Source organism: Apteryx rowi, unplaced genomic scaffold, assembly GCF_003343035.1.
Source record: "Apteryx rowi isolate R43461 unplaced genomic scaffold, aptRow1 scaffold_72, whole genome shotgun sequence".
Classification (NCBI taxonomy): domain Eukaryota; kingdom Metazoa; phylum Chordata; class Aves; order Apterygiformes; family Apterygidae; genus Apteryx; species Apteryx rowi.
Genome location: NW_020451005.1, coordinates 2,214,193 through 2,233,271, shown reverse-complemented (window position 1 = coordinate 2,233,271; position 19,079 = coordinate 2,214,193). Strand labels below are relative to the sequence as shown.

The window sequence follows — 19,079 nt, the reverse complement described above, 5'->3', positions numbered from 1 at the left end:
ACAAGGCTATTTTGAAATGGGAATTCTCGTCTCTTCTATGGTTTCCTCACATAGTGATGGGGACACAAAACTGTAAGTCTTGTCAGCTCTGAAGAGAAGTGTGGATTATTCAGCTCTTTCTATATGATAATCTCATGGGCCAGAGTCATAGGCATGGTATCAAAGTATGTATTCAGCAGTCAAGAAAACAGCTTCTGCTATTCTGTATGGTTCATCAGTTGCATTGCCAATCTGATATGTAAGATTAATTAAACAAGTCTAATGGAATCCTCAAAAGTGTTAGTATCGTTGTAAGGCACTGGTAAGAGCTCAGATACATGTATTTTTAAATACATGCACAAAATATGCTATGTATTTTAAGTAGAACAGGTGCAAAGAGGGGTTGGTGAGATGACTAGAGAAATAAAAAAAAGTTAGGCTTGTTTAACTTGGCAAAATGAAGACTGAAAAGGAACTTGATTTAAAAAATGCCTTTGGGTGTTTAAGCATTTTTTTTTTCTCCCTCCCTGATATTTAACTGGAGTCTTGCACAAAATCAGTGAATATTAAAAGATCATGCATAAATTTAGTCTGGAACTTTTAAGGTTTCATACCAGAAGAGAAGTGGAGTTTTGCAACAGCCTTCCAGCTAGGGCCAGGGCAAAGAAACTATTCTTTCAAGATCCAAGTTGGTATACTCATGAAAGGAACAGACATTAAACTTGGGCTTTTCAAGGGGAGAACTTGACGAGATTTGGTTGCCACTGTGGATATTGTATTTCTTTAACCTTGCATTAGAGAGTTTATTTCTGCTCTGACCAGGTTCATGACTTGGCTTCTGGGATCTTATCACCAAGCTGCTCAGAGATTAGGATCAATTTTGGGGACCAGGAAAGCATTTCTGTCACCTCTGATGAGGAAGCGCCTGCTTAGGGAGCACTGGTGGAGCCTTTTCCGCTCTGAGCCTGCGGGCTACCGGCTGCAACGGCAACGCTTTCCGTTACAGGCAGGGCGGGCAGCGACCGCGACGCCACGTAGCGGTCGTAACAGCCTGGCGCGCTCCGGTCTCCCCCCGCCCCAGCCACGGCGGCCTGCAGCGCCCCCGGTGGCGCCTGCGCAAGCCCGTCGCTGGGGCGCCCGGCACAGAGGGGAGGCCCGCGTCGGGGGGGAGGAGGGGCGCTGCCCTACGGGTTCCGGCTCGGCGCGTGGCGTCACTTCCCTGCGGCGGGGCAGGGCGGGGGAGGCGGGGCAGGACGCGGTAGGTGATGGGGCACCCGGGGAGCGGGCCCGTCCCCATGGCAATGGGAGGCGCGGGCTGCCGGGGCGATGGGGGGGCGCGGCGCGCTCCCGCGGTGCTGGCGCGCGGGAGACCCCCCGCAGCGCCCGGGGCCGAGGGGCGGGGCGCGGCCCGGGCCCCCTCCCCGCCCGCTGATTGGCTGGACGGCGCGCGCCCCCCGGGGCCGTTGCGTCGCGGGGGGCGGGGCCGGGGAGAAAATAGTATTTAAAATTTGGGGCCTCTCCTGTACCCTAAAGCGGCTGTAACTGCTGCCTTTGTGAGGAAACTCCCTCCCGTTTTTAGTCGCAGGAAAGCTCTATCGATGAGGGTATTTGTGTACGTGAAGCTTGAATTGGTCTTGGCCTTTTAGCTGGTGCTGAGGTCGGTCAAAGCAAGCCCAGGGAGCGTGGTGGTGCCGCCTGTCCTCCCGTAGGTCTCACCTCGCTGAGTTTGTTTATAAATGTTCGTGTGTCCTGACTGCTTTTTTTCCTGGAAGTGAGGTATAAAAGAATAACGATTCCTGAATAAAAATTAAAAAAATCCCTGCAGACATAAAAGTAGAAGAATACAGGGCAAATTCAGTGAACACAAGGRTTGGTTTGTTTTGTTTGTCCCCAGACGTTAGGGTAGTATGTATGCTCTTGGTGGCTGTCTCATGTGAAAGTACTTTTTATTTATCTGTTTGTACTCTTAAAAATAATAGCTTTAGTTCTTAACTACGATAGCAAAATGATGCTATGCTATTGAAAATTCTCTAGCTTCTTTCTCTTCTGTTTTTTCCATGGAAAGAGAGAACCATATTTTGTGTTTAAAACAGTAGGTATGGATGAAAAAAAACAATGATTGTCTCTGTACATGTTTTTCCCTTGAATGCTTACAAGTGTTTTGAGTAATTTGGGTGAGGTAACGTCTTTTTATTTCTGCTTAGGGTGTCTGCAAACAGAAGTGAACTGATAACCTCTGCTACTTTTAATTCCAAACAAAATGAAGATCCCCTCTTTACTGCTGAGATTCCCTCACTGTTATTTTTCTAGCAGCGCTTGCTTCAAGAGCTTTCACTTCAGTTCCAGATCACATTTTCTGTGCACTGGATCTCTTAGGCCAGTGCACCTGTRCTGTACAAAATGGATGTTTTCGTTAAAGGGCTTGAGGAGAGAGCTGTGTCATCAAGCTACCGTTGACCAGCCAATAGAGGGACTTTCTGACAGAGAGCAAGGATTTGTGGACAAAATATACAGTGGACTAATACAAGGTCATCGAGCCTGTTTAGCAGAAGCCATTACCCTTGTAGAATCAACTCACCACAGGAAAAAGAAAGTAGCCCAGGTGCTTCTTCAGAAGGTATTATCCTACCACAGGGAACAAGAAAAATTAAATCAAGGAAAGCCACTTGCCTTTAGAGTGGGTCAGTCCTTTTATGTCTGTCCAGTAGTTACTTTGATGTAATTATAATGATCACTTCTCATTATCACTATTGCTCTTTAAGCATTATGGTCTGTAGTCTTGCATCACTGATTTCTTGTGGTTTGTAGCAAATCCAGGTCACTTCTGTTGTCCAGTAGAATGATGTCTTGAGCTGGAAAATGCTCTTGAAAAACTCTTAAAAATAATTGTTGCTTGTTGAGTGTTTTGGGAGTTTTTTGTTTTTTTGTGTAACTGTTACGAGCTGAAACGTTTGGCTATTTGCATGATTGTTCCAACCTATTACCTGCCCTCAGATAGGGAAGGATGTAACCAAGCAGACCGTTCTTTTTGTGAAGTATGTGTTTTTCTGAGTGCTTCCTGAATCCCTTCATCAATCCACAAAAGGAAAAATATGTACCTTCCTGTTTTGTGACCTTACTTTAAAGCAGCCTGCTATTCAGCTGAGGAGAGTTGAACCTGGTTCTCTTGGAAATCATAAAATATTTTTCACTGGCAAAGAGATGGACTATGAAGGCATGTCATGCCCAACTGCTATCCTTCATATGCATGTATAAAGGTAGCAAGAAGAAAACATAGGTATGGAAATGAGAACTATTTGGTGCAGGTCAACAGGCTAATCTTAGTTTGGATGCTTTGAATCATATGTAAATTGCCTGACTTTTGAAATAACAGCTCTTCAAGGTAAAAGTTTTTGCTTTTAAAGCGTGTCTTGTACAAACAGTAAATCTGAAAAATACAGGTTTGAGATACTACACTTTAAAAGTTTTTAAGTATAAGCCATTATAGATTAATTTCTTTTGAGAGGAGGGAATAAAATTGGGTAAACAAAATGTATGTTGGAATGGATGGGATGAGTGGTGGTGAAGCGAGCACCACTGTCTTGGGTGAACCAATGTACTGTATTTCAAGTCAAATACAACTGCTCAGTTGAAGGTATCAGTTCTGGTATGCCCTTTTATTTGCCAAAGTATGAAGTACGGATTGTTGTCAACTTCTTAATGTTGACTGTGTTCGTGTGATGTATTATTTATTTGACTAACAAGATGTTTCTTCCCATTTTCCTAATGTGTTTATTCAGGGTTGTCTGGTCCTCCCGGTGCTGGGAAATCAACTTTTATAGAATGCTTTGGGAAAATGCTTACAGAAAGAGGACACAAAGTGTCAGTGTTGGCTGTAGACCCTTCCTCTAGTACAAGTGGTGGTGAGTATGACTCAAARTTTGAGTCAGACTGCTAATACCTTGTCAACTATAGGAGTTTCTCTTTGGGAGCAAGTAGTGGAAGAAAAATTTGGGGCCTGTAAAAGCAAAATGATAAAAATGAATGTTGTACTACTCTTCCCTTTTTTCTCATGTGATGTGAAATTAGGAATTAAGGTTCTATGTCTAAATTTTGTTAGGTTTATTTATTTCCAAAGTTTGCATGTTGTTTTACTCTGGTCCTTTTTGGCTGAAACTTTAGATAGCCACTACTTTCTCTCTCAAGATAAATAAATTTCTTTGTCTGTGTGTTAAGGAGCGGAAGAGCATTCATTTCTGCACAAATTTCAACGGTAATAAGGCAGGAAGCACATGCTAATTTAATTCTATTTAGAGGACGCTGCAATCCAAACACGTATATCAGCTTGGATTTAGTGGCACAGGCCATGGATTTTTTCAGTTTGACGTTGTTCAAAGTTGTGTGGCTAACGTCTGTCACTCTCACTTCCAGCCAGTAACTTGCTAGTCCTAAACAAAGTCTTTGGCAACTGTTATTGGGATGTTTTTATTTGACCTTTTTCTTCCAAGAGATCTAACTTTTCTCACACTTATTGAAAGAGAAATCTGGCTGATTTGCCCTTTTGAAATAACTTAATATTAAATGTTTAAGGTTCTTTGTTGGGTGATAAAACACGGATGACTGAGTTGTCAAGAGACATGAATGCATACATCAGACCATCTCCAACCAGAGGGACATTAGGAGGTGTGACAAGGACCACAAATGAAGCTATCCTGCTGTGTGAAGGAGGAGGCTATGATGTTGTTCTTGTGGAAACTGTAGGTAGGTGTTTAGGGTTTTCTTCTAATTGTCCTGCTYTGATACCTACGTAAGGCATGCCACCAATTACATACTTTCTATCTTCTTTCATCTTTGTTTTTGCTTTGTTTCTTTTGTATGTGGTCTTTGGTTGATACCTATTTTTTAGTCCTGTACAGCTTGTAAATATACTGTGTTTCATGTTGTCTTTGTTTATGTTAATGGCTTTTGTTCACCTCAGAAACGTGGTGCTATACTGGGATGTCTCATAACAAATGTCATTAACATGAAAGTCTGCCATGAATTATTAATTTAATTTTTCAGGTGTGGGACAGTCAGAATTTGCTGTGGCTGATATGGTTGATATGTTTATATTGCTGCTACCACCTGCAGGTGGAGATGAATTACAGGTACTTTTTAGTTTCTGTTATTAAAATACTAGCTAGGACCAAAAAGAACAATTTAAATTGAAGATGTARTATCTGTCTGTGTGGTAAATCTGTATCAGTAACATTTTATAAATTGCTGTGCTACCATTGAAATCTTTTCAGAGCCTTATCAATTTATTACACAGTTGGGATCTGAATTTTTCCAGATTTTGGAAATATTAGGATGTAAGGTTTTGATTCTCTCTGGCTTTATGTGCTAGTTATGCCTTTTTTCCTTTGATTTCTGGAAAAAAAAAATCTTGTCAGTTTTGCAAACTTGGTCATGTTTCACTTAAATCTCTATACGTAAAATAGGTTCTCATGTAAACTGCAATATTCACATTCAATGTCCCTGTGTCAAAGTAGAGTAATAACTATTGATGAAGGAGGCCACTGGTACTACTCTTGCATCACTCGCTCACACTCACACACTCTCACTCACTCGCTCACACTCACACTCAGCAGATGCCACCAAAAACTAATGAGGCTTTTCTGGCCTGCTTTCTGTGATAAATCAGTGTGTCGCAGTCATTCTGGGTATTCATGATTTATCTCTATTTTCCATTTAGGGTATCAAACGAGGTATAATTGAGATGGCAGATCTAGTTGCTATAAATAAAGCTGATGGTGATTTAGTTGTGCCTGCACGGAGAATACAAGCTGAATATGTTAGTGCTATGAAGCTACTTCGCAAGCGATCAAAGGTTTGGAGACCAAAGGTTTGTATACTTTTCTTTTTTAAGAAGAAGTGCTGAACAAGTCAGGATTGTTGTTGTCTCATCTATCTGCATTAGTCTCTCTAGGCTGTTTTGTTTAAAAAAAAAAAAAAAATCAGTTGTTTTGCTTATTTTATACTGTGCTAGAAATTGCTGCTGTTTCCATTTCACCTCTAGTCTCAGTGTGTGTCACGTGAAAACACTGTGCAAAGCCCACAACTTCTGTCCTGAGGTACAATCTCAGCACTGGCAGAGCTGTTACTAACATGAGTAGTGGTACTAACTTGCCTTTCTTTCTGTAAATTATGCATATCTTAAAAAGTTTGATAAGCTATTTCTCCCCGAGTCTAACTCTTAAAAGTGTGGTATTATCGATGTTTTTTCACTTGTTTCCTTTATTCCTTTGCTTTCTTTTTAATTTCTCACATAAGAAAAGATGTTCTTGCAGGCAAGAACTTCACCTACTTGTGTATGCAATGTCTACCCTTTTGGGATTCCCATCTTGAGGGCTATTGGTACTAATGCAGTATTCCATTTACTAAAAGGTATAGTAAATTATTAAGGAACAGATTCAGTACTAATTTTATGCACGTATATATATTTACACAAACATACACATGCATTCACTATTTATATATATGTATATATAAAGGAGGTTGCTGTGCACTGGTTGAAATGGACTGCTGAATTCAGTTTAAATCAGCTGGGCTGCCTGAGGCTCAGCCATTATTTTGTAATTTCTGTTTCTAGATCTGACGAGTGTCTTAGTCATAGTAATTTGAAAATCAATGACTGAAGAGTTAATGCAGGAGAGAGAGCTGCTAATACTGAAATCACTCTCATTTCAGGCAAGATATTTAACCCTGTAGGTTTTCATCTCTTATTGGTTATGTAAACAAATACATCTCCACCGAAATTCTGTTTTTCTTTGACTTTTGATTCCTTTTGTTGCTGGAACATATTATTTTTAACATATTCGTATAGGTGGTACATGGGTTTTTTGCTTTTCATTGGTTTATGTTTAGTTCGTCACTGTTTAACAGGAACTGATGCACCTAGATATCTATTTGTTCAACTTGATAAATGTGACCCAGAACTGCTTGGTATTAGTGATTTAAGTAGGTTATCAGAAATCTGTCTCAGGGATGACAGTGCCTGACAATTAAAGAAAATATTAGTGTCAAGGAGCTGTATTTATTAGATTGTATATGTATATATAATATATATATATTTTACCAATTTCATTTAAAAGGTCGTGTTGGATGCCTGGAATATTCTGGCAAAATGAATTTGTAGTCTGGAAAGCAAATGCAAAAAGAAGTAGAAATACCTCCTTTCTGGAATATTTAAACTGCAAAAGAGTAGCTATCGGTGTATATCTACCAGAATATTTAATTAACCCTGCATTTAAGTAAGTTAGCAACACTGTACTTTTTATCTAAAGGGCTCATTTAAAATGATTCTCAGTTGTTAAGCAAACAGTTGGACAAGCCCCATTTATCCCAAACACCRTGGGATCTGAGGGGCTGTTTACAGTTGGTAGAATCTAATTTTTCAGATTTTTTTGAAAAAGAGTGAACAGCATTAAACTGCTTAGAGCTTCATTAGATGAGTGTATTGAAGCAAGTTTGCCTTCCACATGTCCTAATTTCCATGAAATCTAACTGATGCAGTGATTGAACCCTCAAGCCCAGTAATTACATTCCTTTAAAAATTCTTCTGAATCCAACAGGTAATGCGTATCTCTGCCAAAACTGGAGAAGGCATCTCAGATATGTGGGATAAAATGACGGAATTTCGTGACCTCGTGCTCATGAGTGGTGAGTTGATTGCCAAACGACGGAAACAGCAGAAAGTGTGGATGTGGAATCTCATCCAAGAAAATATGTTGGAACATTTCCGGAGTCACTTGGCAGTCAAGGATAAAATTCCACTTTTAGAAGAAAAAGTTCTTAGTGGTGTCTTTTCTCCTGGGCTGGCAGCCGACCTACTACTGAAAGCATTCAAAGATGGTCTCTAAGCATATATATTCTATGGTGTTCTTGTTAAGTGCTTTATGTAAATTTGAACATTAAATCCAGTTTTTCTATGTGTGGATTCAAATGTTTTACTACAACAGACACTAATAAAATATCCACCCAATACTCTATGAATATAAAGAAACTGACTTGGGAAAAAATTACACTGTAGGATTCTGTGTATGAGAAGAGCATGACAAACCTATATATGAATGGAAACACTGCTTTTCAAAAAATACTACAGATTGTATTTGGACAGAAGTACATTTCTAAATCTTCTGTTTGTACACAGCATAGATTTGTTGGTGGGCTTTTTGTTTTTGTTTTTTTACACACATCTGAGGGGGACTTTTTTTTTTTTTTTTTTTTAAGTGACCATACTGTAGAGTTATAAATGGTATGTCTTTATTGCAAATAGAAGCCAGCACTTGCCTTGTTCTGCTTATCAGGAAAAAAAGGGTGTATCTGTTTCTGCTCTACATGCATAAAAAACCCTGCATCCTGTTATCTCAGGAAGCACTGTTAATACTGCTGTTAAATTTTGCAGAGTGATCAAGATTGTATATTCAATATAGCAAAACTTTTTTTTTTCCCTAATGGCCAAAAATGTGTTTGTGATATAATGTGACTGTCTTTGGATGGGTGGGAGAGAAAAGATGGGTGTTGCAGATTTTCATGCTAATGATGGGGCCATCTTAGAGTCTGTTGACACTACAGGTTTCCACTCTATTACAGCATCAGCTGTTGCCAGTATGTATTGCCTTTTCCTTCATCACCTTGAGTGACAGCAAGAATGTCAGACTCTGTGGAAGCACCCTGACCACAGTCTTAGTTTTAAATAAATAGCGTGCATATAAATAGAATAAAGTGTTAATAGAGCCCTGTTTAGAAGGTATAGTTTTTTGTTATATTCTACGAGAAGGGAAATTTTTTTTTTACGATTCTACTTTCTAAATGGACATTTTAATACAAAAGCAAAGTTTAATTAGATTACGTTTTAAATGTAGACTTCATGTGGAACCTGTCATCCACCATGTTTTAATAGCAAATGCCTTTATACTAGAATAATTGATCTCTAGCAATGATGGTTTGAGGTTTTTTAATTCGACTGCAGTAAATCTTTCAGGTTTAAACAAAATACCCAGGGCTGTGGGTTTTTTTGTCCCCTATAGAAGATGTGACTACTCAGGATCAAAAGTACATTTTTGGACTTCCCTTGAGAACAAATTTGGAGACATTTTCCTAATCCATGATCTGGAAAGCAGGGTTCATTTGATATTAACTAAATATAAAGAATAAAGTGGAAAAATGCTGATTTTGGAGACTTGGCAAAAAAGCAGTAAAATAGGACTTTTTTTGAGCCTACTGTTACTATGTAAGTTGAATTTTAAAAAAGCATAGAAAGTGATAATTTTTTTGATACATTTTTTATTTTCTTGACACACACTGAATGGGATGGACTAGTGTCTTTTTATTTAAGCTTAATTTTACCCCTTTGGGTCCCTAAGAAGTCTGTGTTTCATACAGTGATTGAGTTCTGGCAACCTGAGTCTGAATTTTTGAGACAATTCCAGGGCAGCAACAATTGGATTGCTTAGATTCTCTTTCTTTTTTCCTTCAGTTTTTTCCAGAGCTGTTCTTTTCTCCTCCTTCTCCCATCTCCATTGTTATGTACACAGTTAAATTTTGTCTTCTTTTTAGATCCCTATGCTTCGGAATTTTATTTCCTGCCTAGGTATAGTTTAGCAACTATCAGAAAAGATGAATGAGTGTTGAAAATGCCAAGGATTTTTTATCCTTTGATTTGACAAAGTGACACAAATTAAACAATGTAGAAGTCGTCTCCACTGGCAGTGCTAGGATTTGGTTACTTTTCCTATTATATGATGGTTTCTGTCTTATTGCCTGTATATTTTCACTCTAAAAATACAAAGCAAAAACAGAAAGTGAAAAGCAAAATGCAAAGCAAAATAGAAATACTTTGTAATTAAAAGCAAGAATCCCCATGTATATTTGCAGTGAGATGCTAACAAAGAGCATTGTGGTTGTTTGTGGGGCATGGAGCTGAGGCATTTCTCTATGAAGAAATTTTGCAGCAGAGTAGTTTGTATGAGTGGTTTCTACCGCATAAATTGTCAGAGCTGCAGTGCTCTAACCCCCTTATCCCTATTTCTTAAACTCTTCATCTTAAGTTGCTAATTTGAGATTGCTGCAGTCAGTTTGTAGAAGTAGCGAAAGGAGCGTAGGGGCTGGCAGAAACACAAGGACTTTGTTATGACCTTGCTGAATTGTCATCATGARAAAATGTAGTGCTTACAGTTTCTTTTCTATTTAAAAAAACAGTTTAGGTTTCTACTAAATATGAAAGAAAATACCCCAAACCAAAAGCTGTGTCTTATAACCTCTCAGCTCTAAAAACCAACTGTATTTTGATGGTACCTAGCAGAAGGAATGACAGTCAGATGGAAAATGAACTCATGAGACAGCATCATTTCACTGGCGGGTTCTCAACTTTTCAGTAGTCCATTTGTTTCAGGTGACAGTTTCTAAGGTGAGATCATTTGTGCTTATGTTTTAGATCAAACCCTTGTCATTACTTTTTCTGTGTCAGGGACTACTATTTTTCTATCTGTTATAGTTGAACTATCAAGCCAGTAAAATAGAACCTGTAACTTTGTTTAAATAAGGGCTGCTCTAGCAGAATACATTTTATCACTTCAGGGTTTGTTTTCTGAACCCAGATCCTTTGATCTGCTCTAGCTGCTGGTCACCATTGTTTCTTCATCTTGTTGCTCCTTTTTAAATATGGTTATTTTACTAACAAACCCATAGGAGAGGATAATACAGTGGCTTAAGCAAGTTCGACTTTCCATTCAACTGTATTTTTCTCTTATTTGAACATTGAATGAAAATTAGATTTGCCTTATTCCTGTGTTCATTTGTGCCTCACTCTTCAATATACACAAAAATAGCCTTATACCAAACTGGGTCTTCAGAAATGACATGGTAAATGAGGTTCCCTGTTTTGTTTTTCAGTGATTCTCCAACCAAATTGAAAAAGTGAAGTTTTGTATTGCGTGAACTGAGACTGAGATGTGAGAATCAAATTCTTTTCTAGCTTGTAAGCTATTGCTGTGAAATGGTTTGGGGTCAACTGTTACTGAATTAGTTGTGCAATTTTGTTTATGTCCTGACCCTCTGGGAAAATGGATTGTTTTCAGAAGGACTGTATAGTTTCATTTGGTGGGCTAGAATTTAGTAAACAATTTAGTGTTTCCCAAGTTGGGGAATGGCATTTGTAGCTCTATGGGATTAAATGGGGTAAAATGCACTAAAACATTGTCATTCAAGTAAACAGGCTTCCTGAAAAACCGTAGTAAGCAAATCTGTTGAGTAGGAGGGTGACATACTCCTTAGCTTCTAGATTTAAGTTGTTCTCCTGTTAACATTGTAAACCACAGCTACTGTAGAACAGGATGGGAAAATATAACTGTATGAGAAAATAATAGCAAGATTAAGTTTGTAGCTAGAGGTATGCTAAACTATTAGACAAATTAATATGGGAGGTATGGAACAAACTTTTCAAGTATGCAAACTCTTCTGTTCTTCCAAGTCTTGCAGTTGTATGTAAGCATGAAATTTTTCCCCAAGTCCCTGTATAATAGATGTTGCTGATGTTTCACAGCTGGAAAAACAAGTGTGATGAGATCAAGTGATTTACCCAAGACTCTGAAACAGGTCAGTAGAGTATAAGGGTTGCAGTTCAGTACTGTTTACTCTGAGCCCCACGTATATTTACGGCCATGTTACTTAAGGTTGAAAAAATGCTCTTAGCAAGTTCATGCTCTTAGTGTGACTTATTCCTTTCATATCTAATCTCTCTGTTTTCAGTGACAGGACCCAGTGACCCTTTCTTGACTACTGTTCTGTTGTAATGTCCTGCTTTAAGTAGCTGAAAACTTTTCCTTGATATCTGATCTGCCCTCGTCTTTTGCAAATTCATTACTTCCTGTTATACATGCCTATTCAGTCTTTGTGTTCTCCTCATGTATATTGTATCTTTATTTGTGAAATTTGCAGTGTGTGTTAGCTATCTTTTTGTGGGTTTTGAGGGGGGTTTTTTTGAGTTAATGTAAAGAATGCAAATTAACTTTTTTTGACTTAAACAGATCCCTTTCTAAAGTTTGCTTTCTTAAAGTAATATGGCAAGACTGAATTATTGACTTACTCCATGTGTAAACATAGTCATTTCCTTTATATTTTTTTCTTGCTTAGAGTGTCCTGTTTTTTCCTTCTTGGATGCACAGTCAAGAAATAACATCATTGGTGGTTTTTCCATGAGTTGAAATGTGAAACTGTTCTTTACAGAGCTTAATACTTCTGTAACCATTCCTTCTGGACTGTTCTAAAACAGATGTCATGTGAGGCATGATGGAACATAGGTAGATAAAATGCATTTAAAGAAAAATTGGTGTGTGTCCCTGGAACTTACAATTTGAACAGTCTGTAGTGCTCAGACTACTAACAGGGTTCCTCTTTTAAAAAGTAGCTCAAATATTCTGTGATTCTACTCATTACTATTTCTTTAAAACATAATCCCCCCTCCTCCCCCCGCAATTGGAACATAAAATTTGTGGATTGAGAATAAAAATTTTAAAAGGAAAAGTTTGTAAGCAATTACAATGCCTTTTTTAGAGTGGAAGCATTATAAACATATATTGTTCCCTGCTGCCATAAATACGTGCAGTCTGTTGACAAACAAACGAGGAAAAGAGGAGCTGACATTCATGGTAGTCTATGGAGATGGTATGTTATGGAGCAGAAAGAATAATATCTACTCTTCTATTTTTTTCTCTAATGGGAACATAAGCATTATGTTAGACAAAGATAACGCCAATTCCTTTTTTTAACTTTTTGGATCTGTATATTGAGAGGGACTTGTCCTTTGGAACTAGATGATTTTGTTTGGGATTATGCTCTAAGTGGGGAAAAAGAAGCTAATATGTTCAGAAGTCCTTGTAGTTTGAGTAAATGGTTGTTCACTTGTAACAAAAAGGAAAAACTTTACTTTTCAGAATGCACTTCTTTTTTTGCGGTTTTACTTGATGATGGGATTCCTGTATTTCTCCTTAAAACTACTATGGCAATGTGATTTCCCTTCTGTAAGTTAGTTACTTTCTATGTCTTCATTTTATTTTATGTTCAGATCTCTTTCACTGGTAAGGTAGTGTGAAAAAAATTTATTGTACCCTTTCTTTTAATTATTTGAATATTCAATGCTAATCCCTAATTAACATTATTTTTACTTTGTTTCTATTATTGAAAGTGACTAAAGATTCTTGAGCACTGAGCTGGCCTGCACTTTGGCTGACTGCGGTAGCTGATGACGTGTAATGTACGTATAGTGAAAAGATACTCTCTTTGCTTGTGTGGCTTGTAGCATTATAATGTCGCACTGCTAAAGGTTTCTCTCAGTCCCAAATCTATAACACAAAAATCCTGTTTGCAGTTTTCTAATTGCAACCAGCGGAAGACAAGAGTAGTGTTAGTTTTTATGACTTGTTGCTTAGCAGCATTGATCAACAAAAGTACAGCCTTTTCTTTTCCTGTAACCTTGGTGAACCTTGGCTTGGACAGAGCTCACCAGCAGAAGACAATGAACTTCTGAAGTCATGCGAAACAGTTGTTCAGTGTCTGTTAGCAGCATCTATGGCAAACCATCTCTTTGCTTCCTTTATTATCTTTGCCCTTTAGTCTTCTTTCTCTCTCTTCCCAAGCCTTTGAAGAAATTGCTGGGTGGAGGATGGGAAGCTTAGAGACAAGCCAACTGTGCAAAGATGCATTCTGCCATGGATGGGGGGAAAGGATCTGAGCTGCTCCCCCAGCTGTGATGTGAGACCTTGCTCTCATGGCAGGAGAAACCGAGTTCAACCACCAGACTGAGGCTTATTCCTATTTAGAGAAACTTTCCTGGTATTTTGGAGTAGGCAAAATATTCCACCAAGGAAAGGGAAATTAGGGTAGAAGGAATTTCCTGGTTTACACTTCTTAGGAGGGAACTGAGCTAGAAGGGAGATTGAATGCTTGTGAAAATGAATAGGGATTTGCAGTGAGGGTAGAAATCAAGACAATATTCCCTTTTTTCCCTCTGATCAAGTCTGTCAGAGCCTGTTTAAAGAGTAAGTTGCATGTTTCATCTTTGTTTGGTCTTCATTTCTAGAATGCAAATTGTTAGTAGATAACTGGACAAAGCATTTTTAATGACATCATGACATGCACGAATTAATGTGTCCTATAACATCAGAAGCTTAGACTGAGAATTACTGCCATCCAGATGCTTGTCTTTTAATTCTAGTTCTAAGCAAAACATAACTAAGTATTTGTATGCTTTTTCTGCCAAAAGTGTTTTGAATCAGAGACATCTGTAAGATTGTAGGCGTTATGGGGAAAATAATGCCTGGTCAGACAGGCTATAGGCTTTCTCCTTCCCTCTCTCTTACCTGCAGTACTTTCTCCCTCTACCAAAACTTCAGGATTTGTTAATAGCTGTTAATAGCAGTATGGGTATTAAAAGGTCAACATATGTGTCACAGGTCTGTTATGCTCTGTTGTCCTGACTGTTCTGAACTTCAAAGAAAAACTCTCCTGTTCAACTATCCCAGTCTCATAAAATTCATGAAGAAGATATTCATATTGTTCTAATTGTGCAAAGGAGATCAGATCCTTGTTCCAGAAAAGACAGCCATACAAGAAGCTGGTTTCTATCCTATATGTCATGTCAAAAGCATGGCAAGTATGGTGTCTACCAGAACTCAACCAAGTGAAATGAACACCGAACTATAATACGAACAACTCTGCAAATATTTGTATGATAAAAATCTGTTTTTGTTGAAATTGCACAAATATTAACAAAGAATAGTCTAAGTAGAAATGCTGGGTGGTACCTGAGACTAAGAAAAATGATTTTCTATGCCCTTGCTTGCTGGACAGAGCAGATTTTGTTCACCAAAATGATAATTTTTTGAGCTGTGAATGTGATTTGTCTGGTTGTAGTGGACAACAGCTCAATAAGCTTTTACAAACGCTCAGTTTCAGTAAAACACTTTTTTTTTTGATATTTAAAAACACTGTGATGCACAATACCTGACCCTTATTTTTTTCTGTGAGCAATGGCAACAGAAACTAAGTAGATTTGAAAATATATGTTTCAAACTTAAGGTAATTAAAATATTGTTATCTTTCACCTTTCCTTTTAGATATCCATTAGAATACGGTGTTTTCTTATATGCGGAAAAACATCTTTACTGTGAGATTCCTTAGCGTTGTCATCTCCACACGTGCAACAACTGGGCAGACTATGCCTGCTGCACAGTACTAGCACAACTGAAAGCCACTAAATGTTTTATTTCCATACCAAGATAATCAGTTCTTTTGATTTATTACATGTTGAACAGGAAGGTCCCAGGTTCATCTCTTGCAGGATGCCCATGGCTTTTGGTTTAGTTTTAAGTACTGCTCCACACACACATTTCAAGCCCAGCCTATTCCTTGCTGTGCTTTTGCTCATATTAGAAATGCTGCCATTTCTCCATACCTTGCCATCAGTAAAGGATGGCAAGGGATGGCATGTGCCCAACTGTGACTGAATAGGGGTCCTAGAATACAGGCCATTTGAGTTTTGTCCCATTAATGGGTCAGTTTTCCACTTTTGAGATAGGAAATTTGATATACAATGAGACAGAAAATTTCACAGGGAAACTAGAATAAGTTAAAATAAACTTGTTTAGTCCATGGCCAACACTTTCATCTTAAAATATTGCTTTGGAGACATGCACAAATCCTGTAAGTGAATCTAGTCTGGATATTTCTCATCTAACATTTTGAACATGCATCCTTGGTGAGCATCTAAAGTACAAAGACATTTCTGTGGGACAGTTTGGATAGTGTTTGGTTTCATAATTTTGTTTCTTTATYGGATCCTGCCTGAGATTAAGACTGTACTAAGTGGCTCCTCAGATTAGTGTGGTGTTTTCTCTTATAGACTGCATCATAAAATCAACCCAAACTTGTGAAGAAAAATAAGATTGCGGTGGGAAGCTCAAATGCAGATTTAAAATCTTGCCCAAGCTGCATAGAATAAAAGCTTCTCTTGTTTTTTGGTTTTATAAATCTAAACACAGGAGAAGAGAACATGTTATGGCTTTTAATCTAGAGTGTTTATGGTAAACTGCCTTCTTTGCATACCAAGAAGTTGCAACAGAGATAAACAAATTGCTACAAATGACAAAGGTAAATCTTTTTATTCTGAAAATTACTTCTCAGACAACTTTGCAGTACTTTTGTTTTCTAGCTTCCCATTAATGAAGCAATGACAGTGATTTACAGAGAAAACAAAACTGCTTAGTTTTCTTATGATGAGACTGCGGAAAGGGCACGTAATGTGACATGATATTTGAAAGCTAGCTGGGAACAACTGCAGCTTTTATGTCTCAGTTGCAATATATATAGCGAGCCCTTAGATGGTGCTGTATAGCAAGGTCAGCCCCTCGTGACTCTGTTCAGCATGTGAGGTGGTAGCTGCTCTACAGAGTTAGACATTAGGGATGTGTTTGTCCCATCTGAAAGTATGCTTTAATAAAACAGTAGAAGGCTTCCTTAGCAGCTCTCTGGTTTCTTGACCCACTAATCTTGGACTGCTGCTGAAATTTAAACATTTTTTCCTGAAGGTGTCAGGTAAAAGAAAGTTGATTCCCAAATGCTGTATGAATAAGACGTAGAAGCAAAAGTGATCATCAGAGCCTATRTAAAGGTGTCCCACAGAAGTCAAAGCTTTCTGCCTAGTRGTGGAAATGTCCTGTTTTCTTTCCTAAGTGTTATATCTAGCTGCATGCTATGTAGTGCCTATTCCTGTCCCTTGTTTTCTACATATCTGTGGATCCATAGCCCAGGTCTAAAATTTCACCTTAGTTCAATCTTGAGAACATGGATAAACTATCTCTGGGCACTGTTAATTAAGACTGTTAAATGCAATCTGTCAGTAGAGACATTTTAAATATTAAATAATATATTCAAACCTAGATTTCAATATATATATGTGTCACGCTGTCATGCTATGAAGTTTCAATAGCAACAACTGAGACAGTAATGTAGTAAAATAAAAAAGATGTTTATTTCCTCACACAAGTTCTTGGATTAGTAACATCCATTAAAATAATGCGATTACTAATTTAGAAAGGATAACACAAAACCATCAGTTACTAATTTAGAAAGGATAACCTGAAACCGTCGATTACTGCGTTATTAATTGGAAGCACTGCTTATCCCTACTTGAAAGCTTTCTTGTTCACTCTCCTAGTGAGAGGGCTCTCAACCTCGAGGAGTTACCTTCACCCAGCGTCCCAGGAAAAGGGGAGGGGGGGAATACTCACGGTCCAGCYGGAGAGGATGRTCAGGTCACGTTCCCGTCCCTGCTCAAACTCTCCTAGCTGCCAAGTCTCTTTTTATACAGCTGGGGCTCTGGGCAAACACTGCTTTTGCTGACTTTTTGCGAGTTTCACAGTCACAGGACTGTCTGTTTGTCTGCTCGGGAGGACCCCGCTAGCGAGGCAAGACCACAGCACCTCCGTATTGCTTCTTCCCTCCGCGGGGGTCCGTGCAGGTTCCAGGTGGCAGACTTCACTTCTGCAGTCTTGTTAATCATTCCACAGCCTTGCGCATATCAGTCCTTGCGCATATCGGCTGGTAGACGACTTTAGTCCTGTTAAGTCCTCTGTTCAACAGCTTTGCACAGTCAGCTCTTGTGCTATTAGTTCTTCTGCATATCAGTTGACAAACTTCAGTCCTGTTAACTTTTCACTTGCCTGTCAATATGCTAATTATATGCTATAATTTAATGCCTATAAAACTTGAACCCTGTCATGCTTAAGCTCTATGTCTAATATGTTGTCTATCTATCTGTAAAACATGATATTTTTATATAGTGACTGAAGAGTTTATTAAGGGCTTTTGAGGATCATTGCGACAGAAAAATAGTATTCACCCTGGTAACTTCCTGACATAATTATGGGTGTACTATTGTGGCTTTCAGGTTAAATCTTCCACACTGCAGAACTCACTTTATTTCTAAAGAACTGCTGGATAGGGGGTGCAGATTTGGGGATTCGAGTTGTGCCGTTAATTATAAATAAATTGAAATGGGTATTTTTTTCAGTGGGACGGATCTCAAGCCATGAGGTAGGTTTTGTTTGGAAGCTGGCTGTGAATTTGTGAAAGGAAGTTATTAGATAACTCTTCAATACAGTATCAGTATCCGGCTTTTTCTTTCATAATGAGGCAAGGGAAAAGTGAGATGTTGAAGATAACTTTATCTCTGCAGATTGGAAAAGTGCTAAGTAGCTAAGTGCTTTTCTTTTTCTTTTTCTTTTTTTAAGTTAGATGTATAGCCTTCATATAGCTTTATTATGTRCTTATGCAGATTTCTATAATTTGGGAGTAGATGAGATTATTTCCCATCTTTTCCCACAATATGAGAGGGTTAAACCTAGGAGTATTCCACCAAAGCAAATCAAATAATTTCATGTTTTCAGAATGACTTCATTTAGTCATGACTTTTATTTATTTTGAGAAAGAGAGAAAAAGAGCTAGTGTTTTTACAGTCTCTGCTGTATTTTTTTAATCTTTGTAACTTCCTATAAGGTAACTTTTTTTTTTTTTTTAACTTTGAAATATTCCAGGCTACATAAATTGAGTATCCACTGTGTGTTCTGCTTGTCCCAGTAACTTTCATCCTATGGTCTCTGCATGCTGTTATTTTAGGTGTATCCTTTACCATTATGTGAGTCAAGTTAACATTACCGCAAATTCTGCTGGCATATAGCTGGGAACAAGTATTGAGTCTTTGCGTGTTGAGCAGCTCTGTAGCTAAAATCACTGATAAGTTAAATGTTACTAGGTATGACTTGTAGCCTAAACATAGTGGCTATAAATTCTCACCTGTGCAAAGGGAATCCTGTAGCTCTGCTCAATATGTTTTTCCAGCTGCAGCTGAATTTCCTCTGGGTTAAAACCCTTAAGCAGCTGTAGCAATGTTTCACATTGATCTAGCACTTTTCACCCTCAAAGCTTGTTCAAATATTTGAACTCAGTAAAGCACTTCACAGTGTTGAGAGTAGGCAAGTATCACTACAACTTTATAGAAAAAGGAACAGCCACTGAGAGGTTAA

The 19,079-nt window shown here is 38.3% G+C and overlaps 1 protein-coding gene across 13 annotated transcripts in view; it reads left to right on the top strand.

Moving 5' to 3' along the window:
• Window positions 1-1,222: 1,222 nt before the first annotated feature.
• MMAA (metabolism of cobalamin associated A) overlaps window positions 1,223-19,079 on the top strand; it is a 29,442-nt gene continuing 11,585 nt past the window's right edge. The window contains exons 1-9 of one of the 13 annotated variants that reach the window (XR_003256994.1): window positions 1,442-2,660; window positions 3,759-3,881; window positions 4,549-4,719; window positions 5,020-5,105; window positions 5,693-5,842; window positions 7,572-7,659; window positions 10,894-10,952; window positions 11,543-11,595; window positions 13,184-13,224. Coding sequence is in view for 9 of the 13 variants with exons in the window: in XM_026087497.1 (XP_025943282.1) it covers window positions 2,240-2,660; window positions 3,759-3,881; window positions 4,549-4,719; window positions 5,020-5,105; window positions 5,693-5,842; window positions 7,572-7,859 (1,239 nt within the window). In the remaining 4 variants the exon portion in view is untranslated. The other 12 variants (XR_003256995.1, XM_026087499.1, XM_026087496.1 and 9 more) reach the window with 12 other exon arrangements.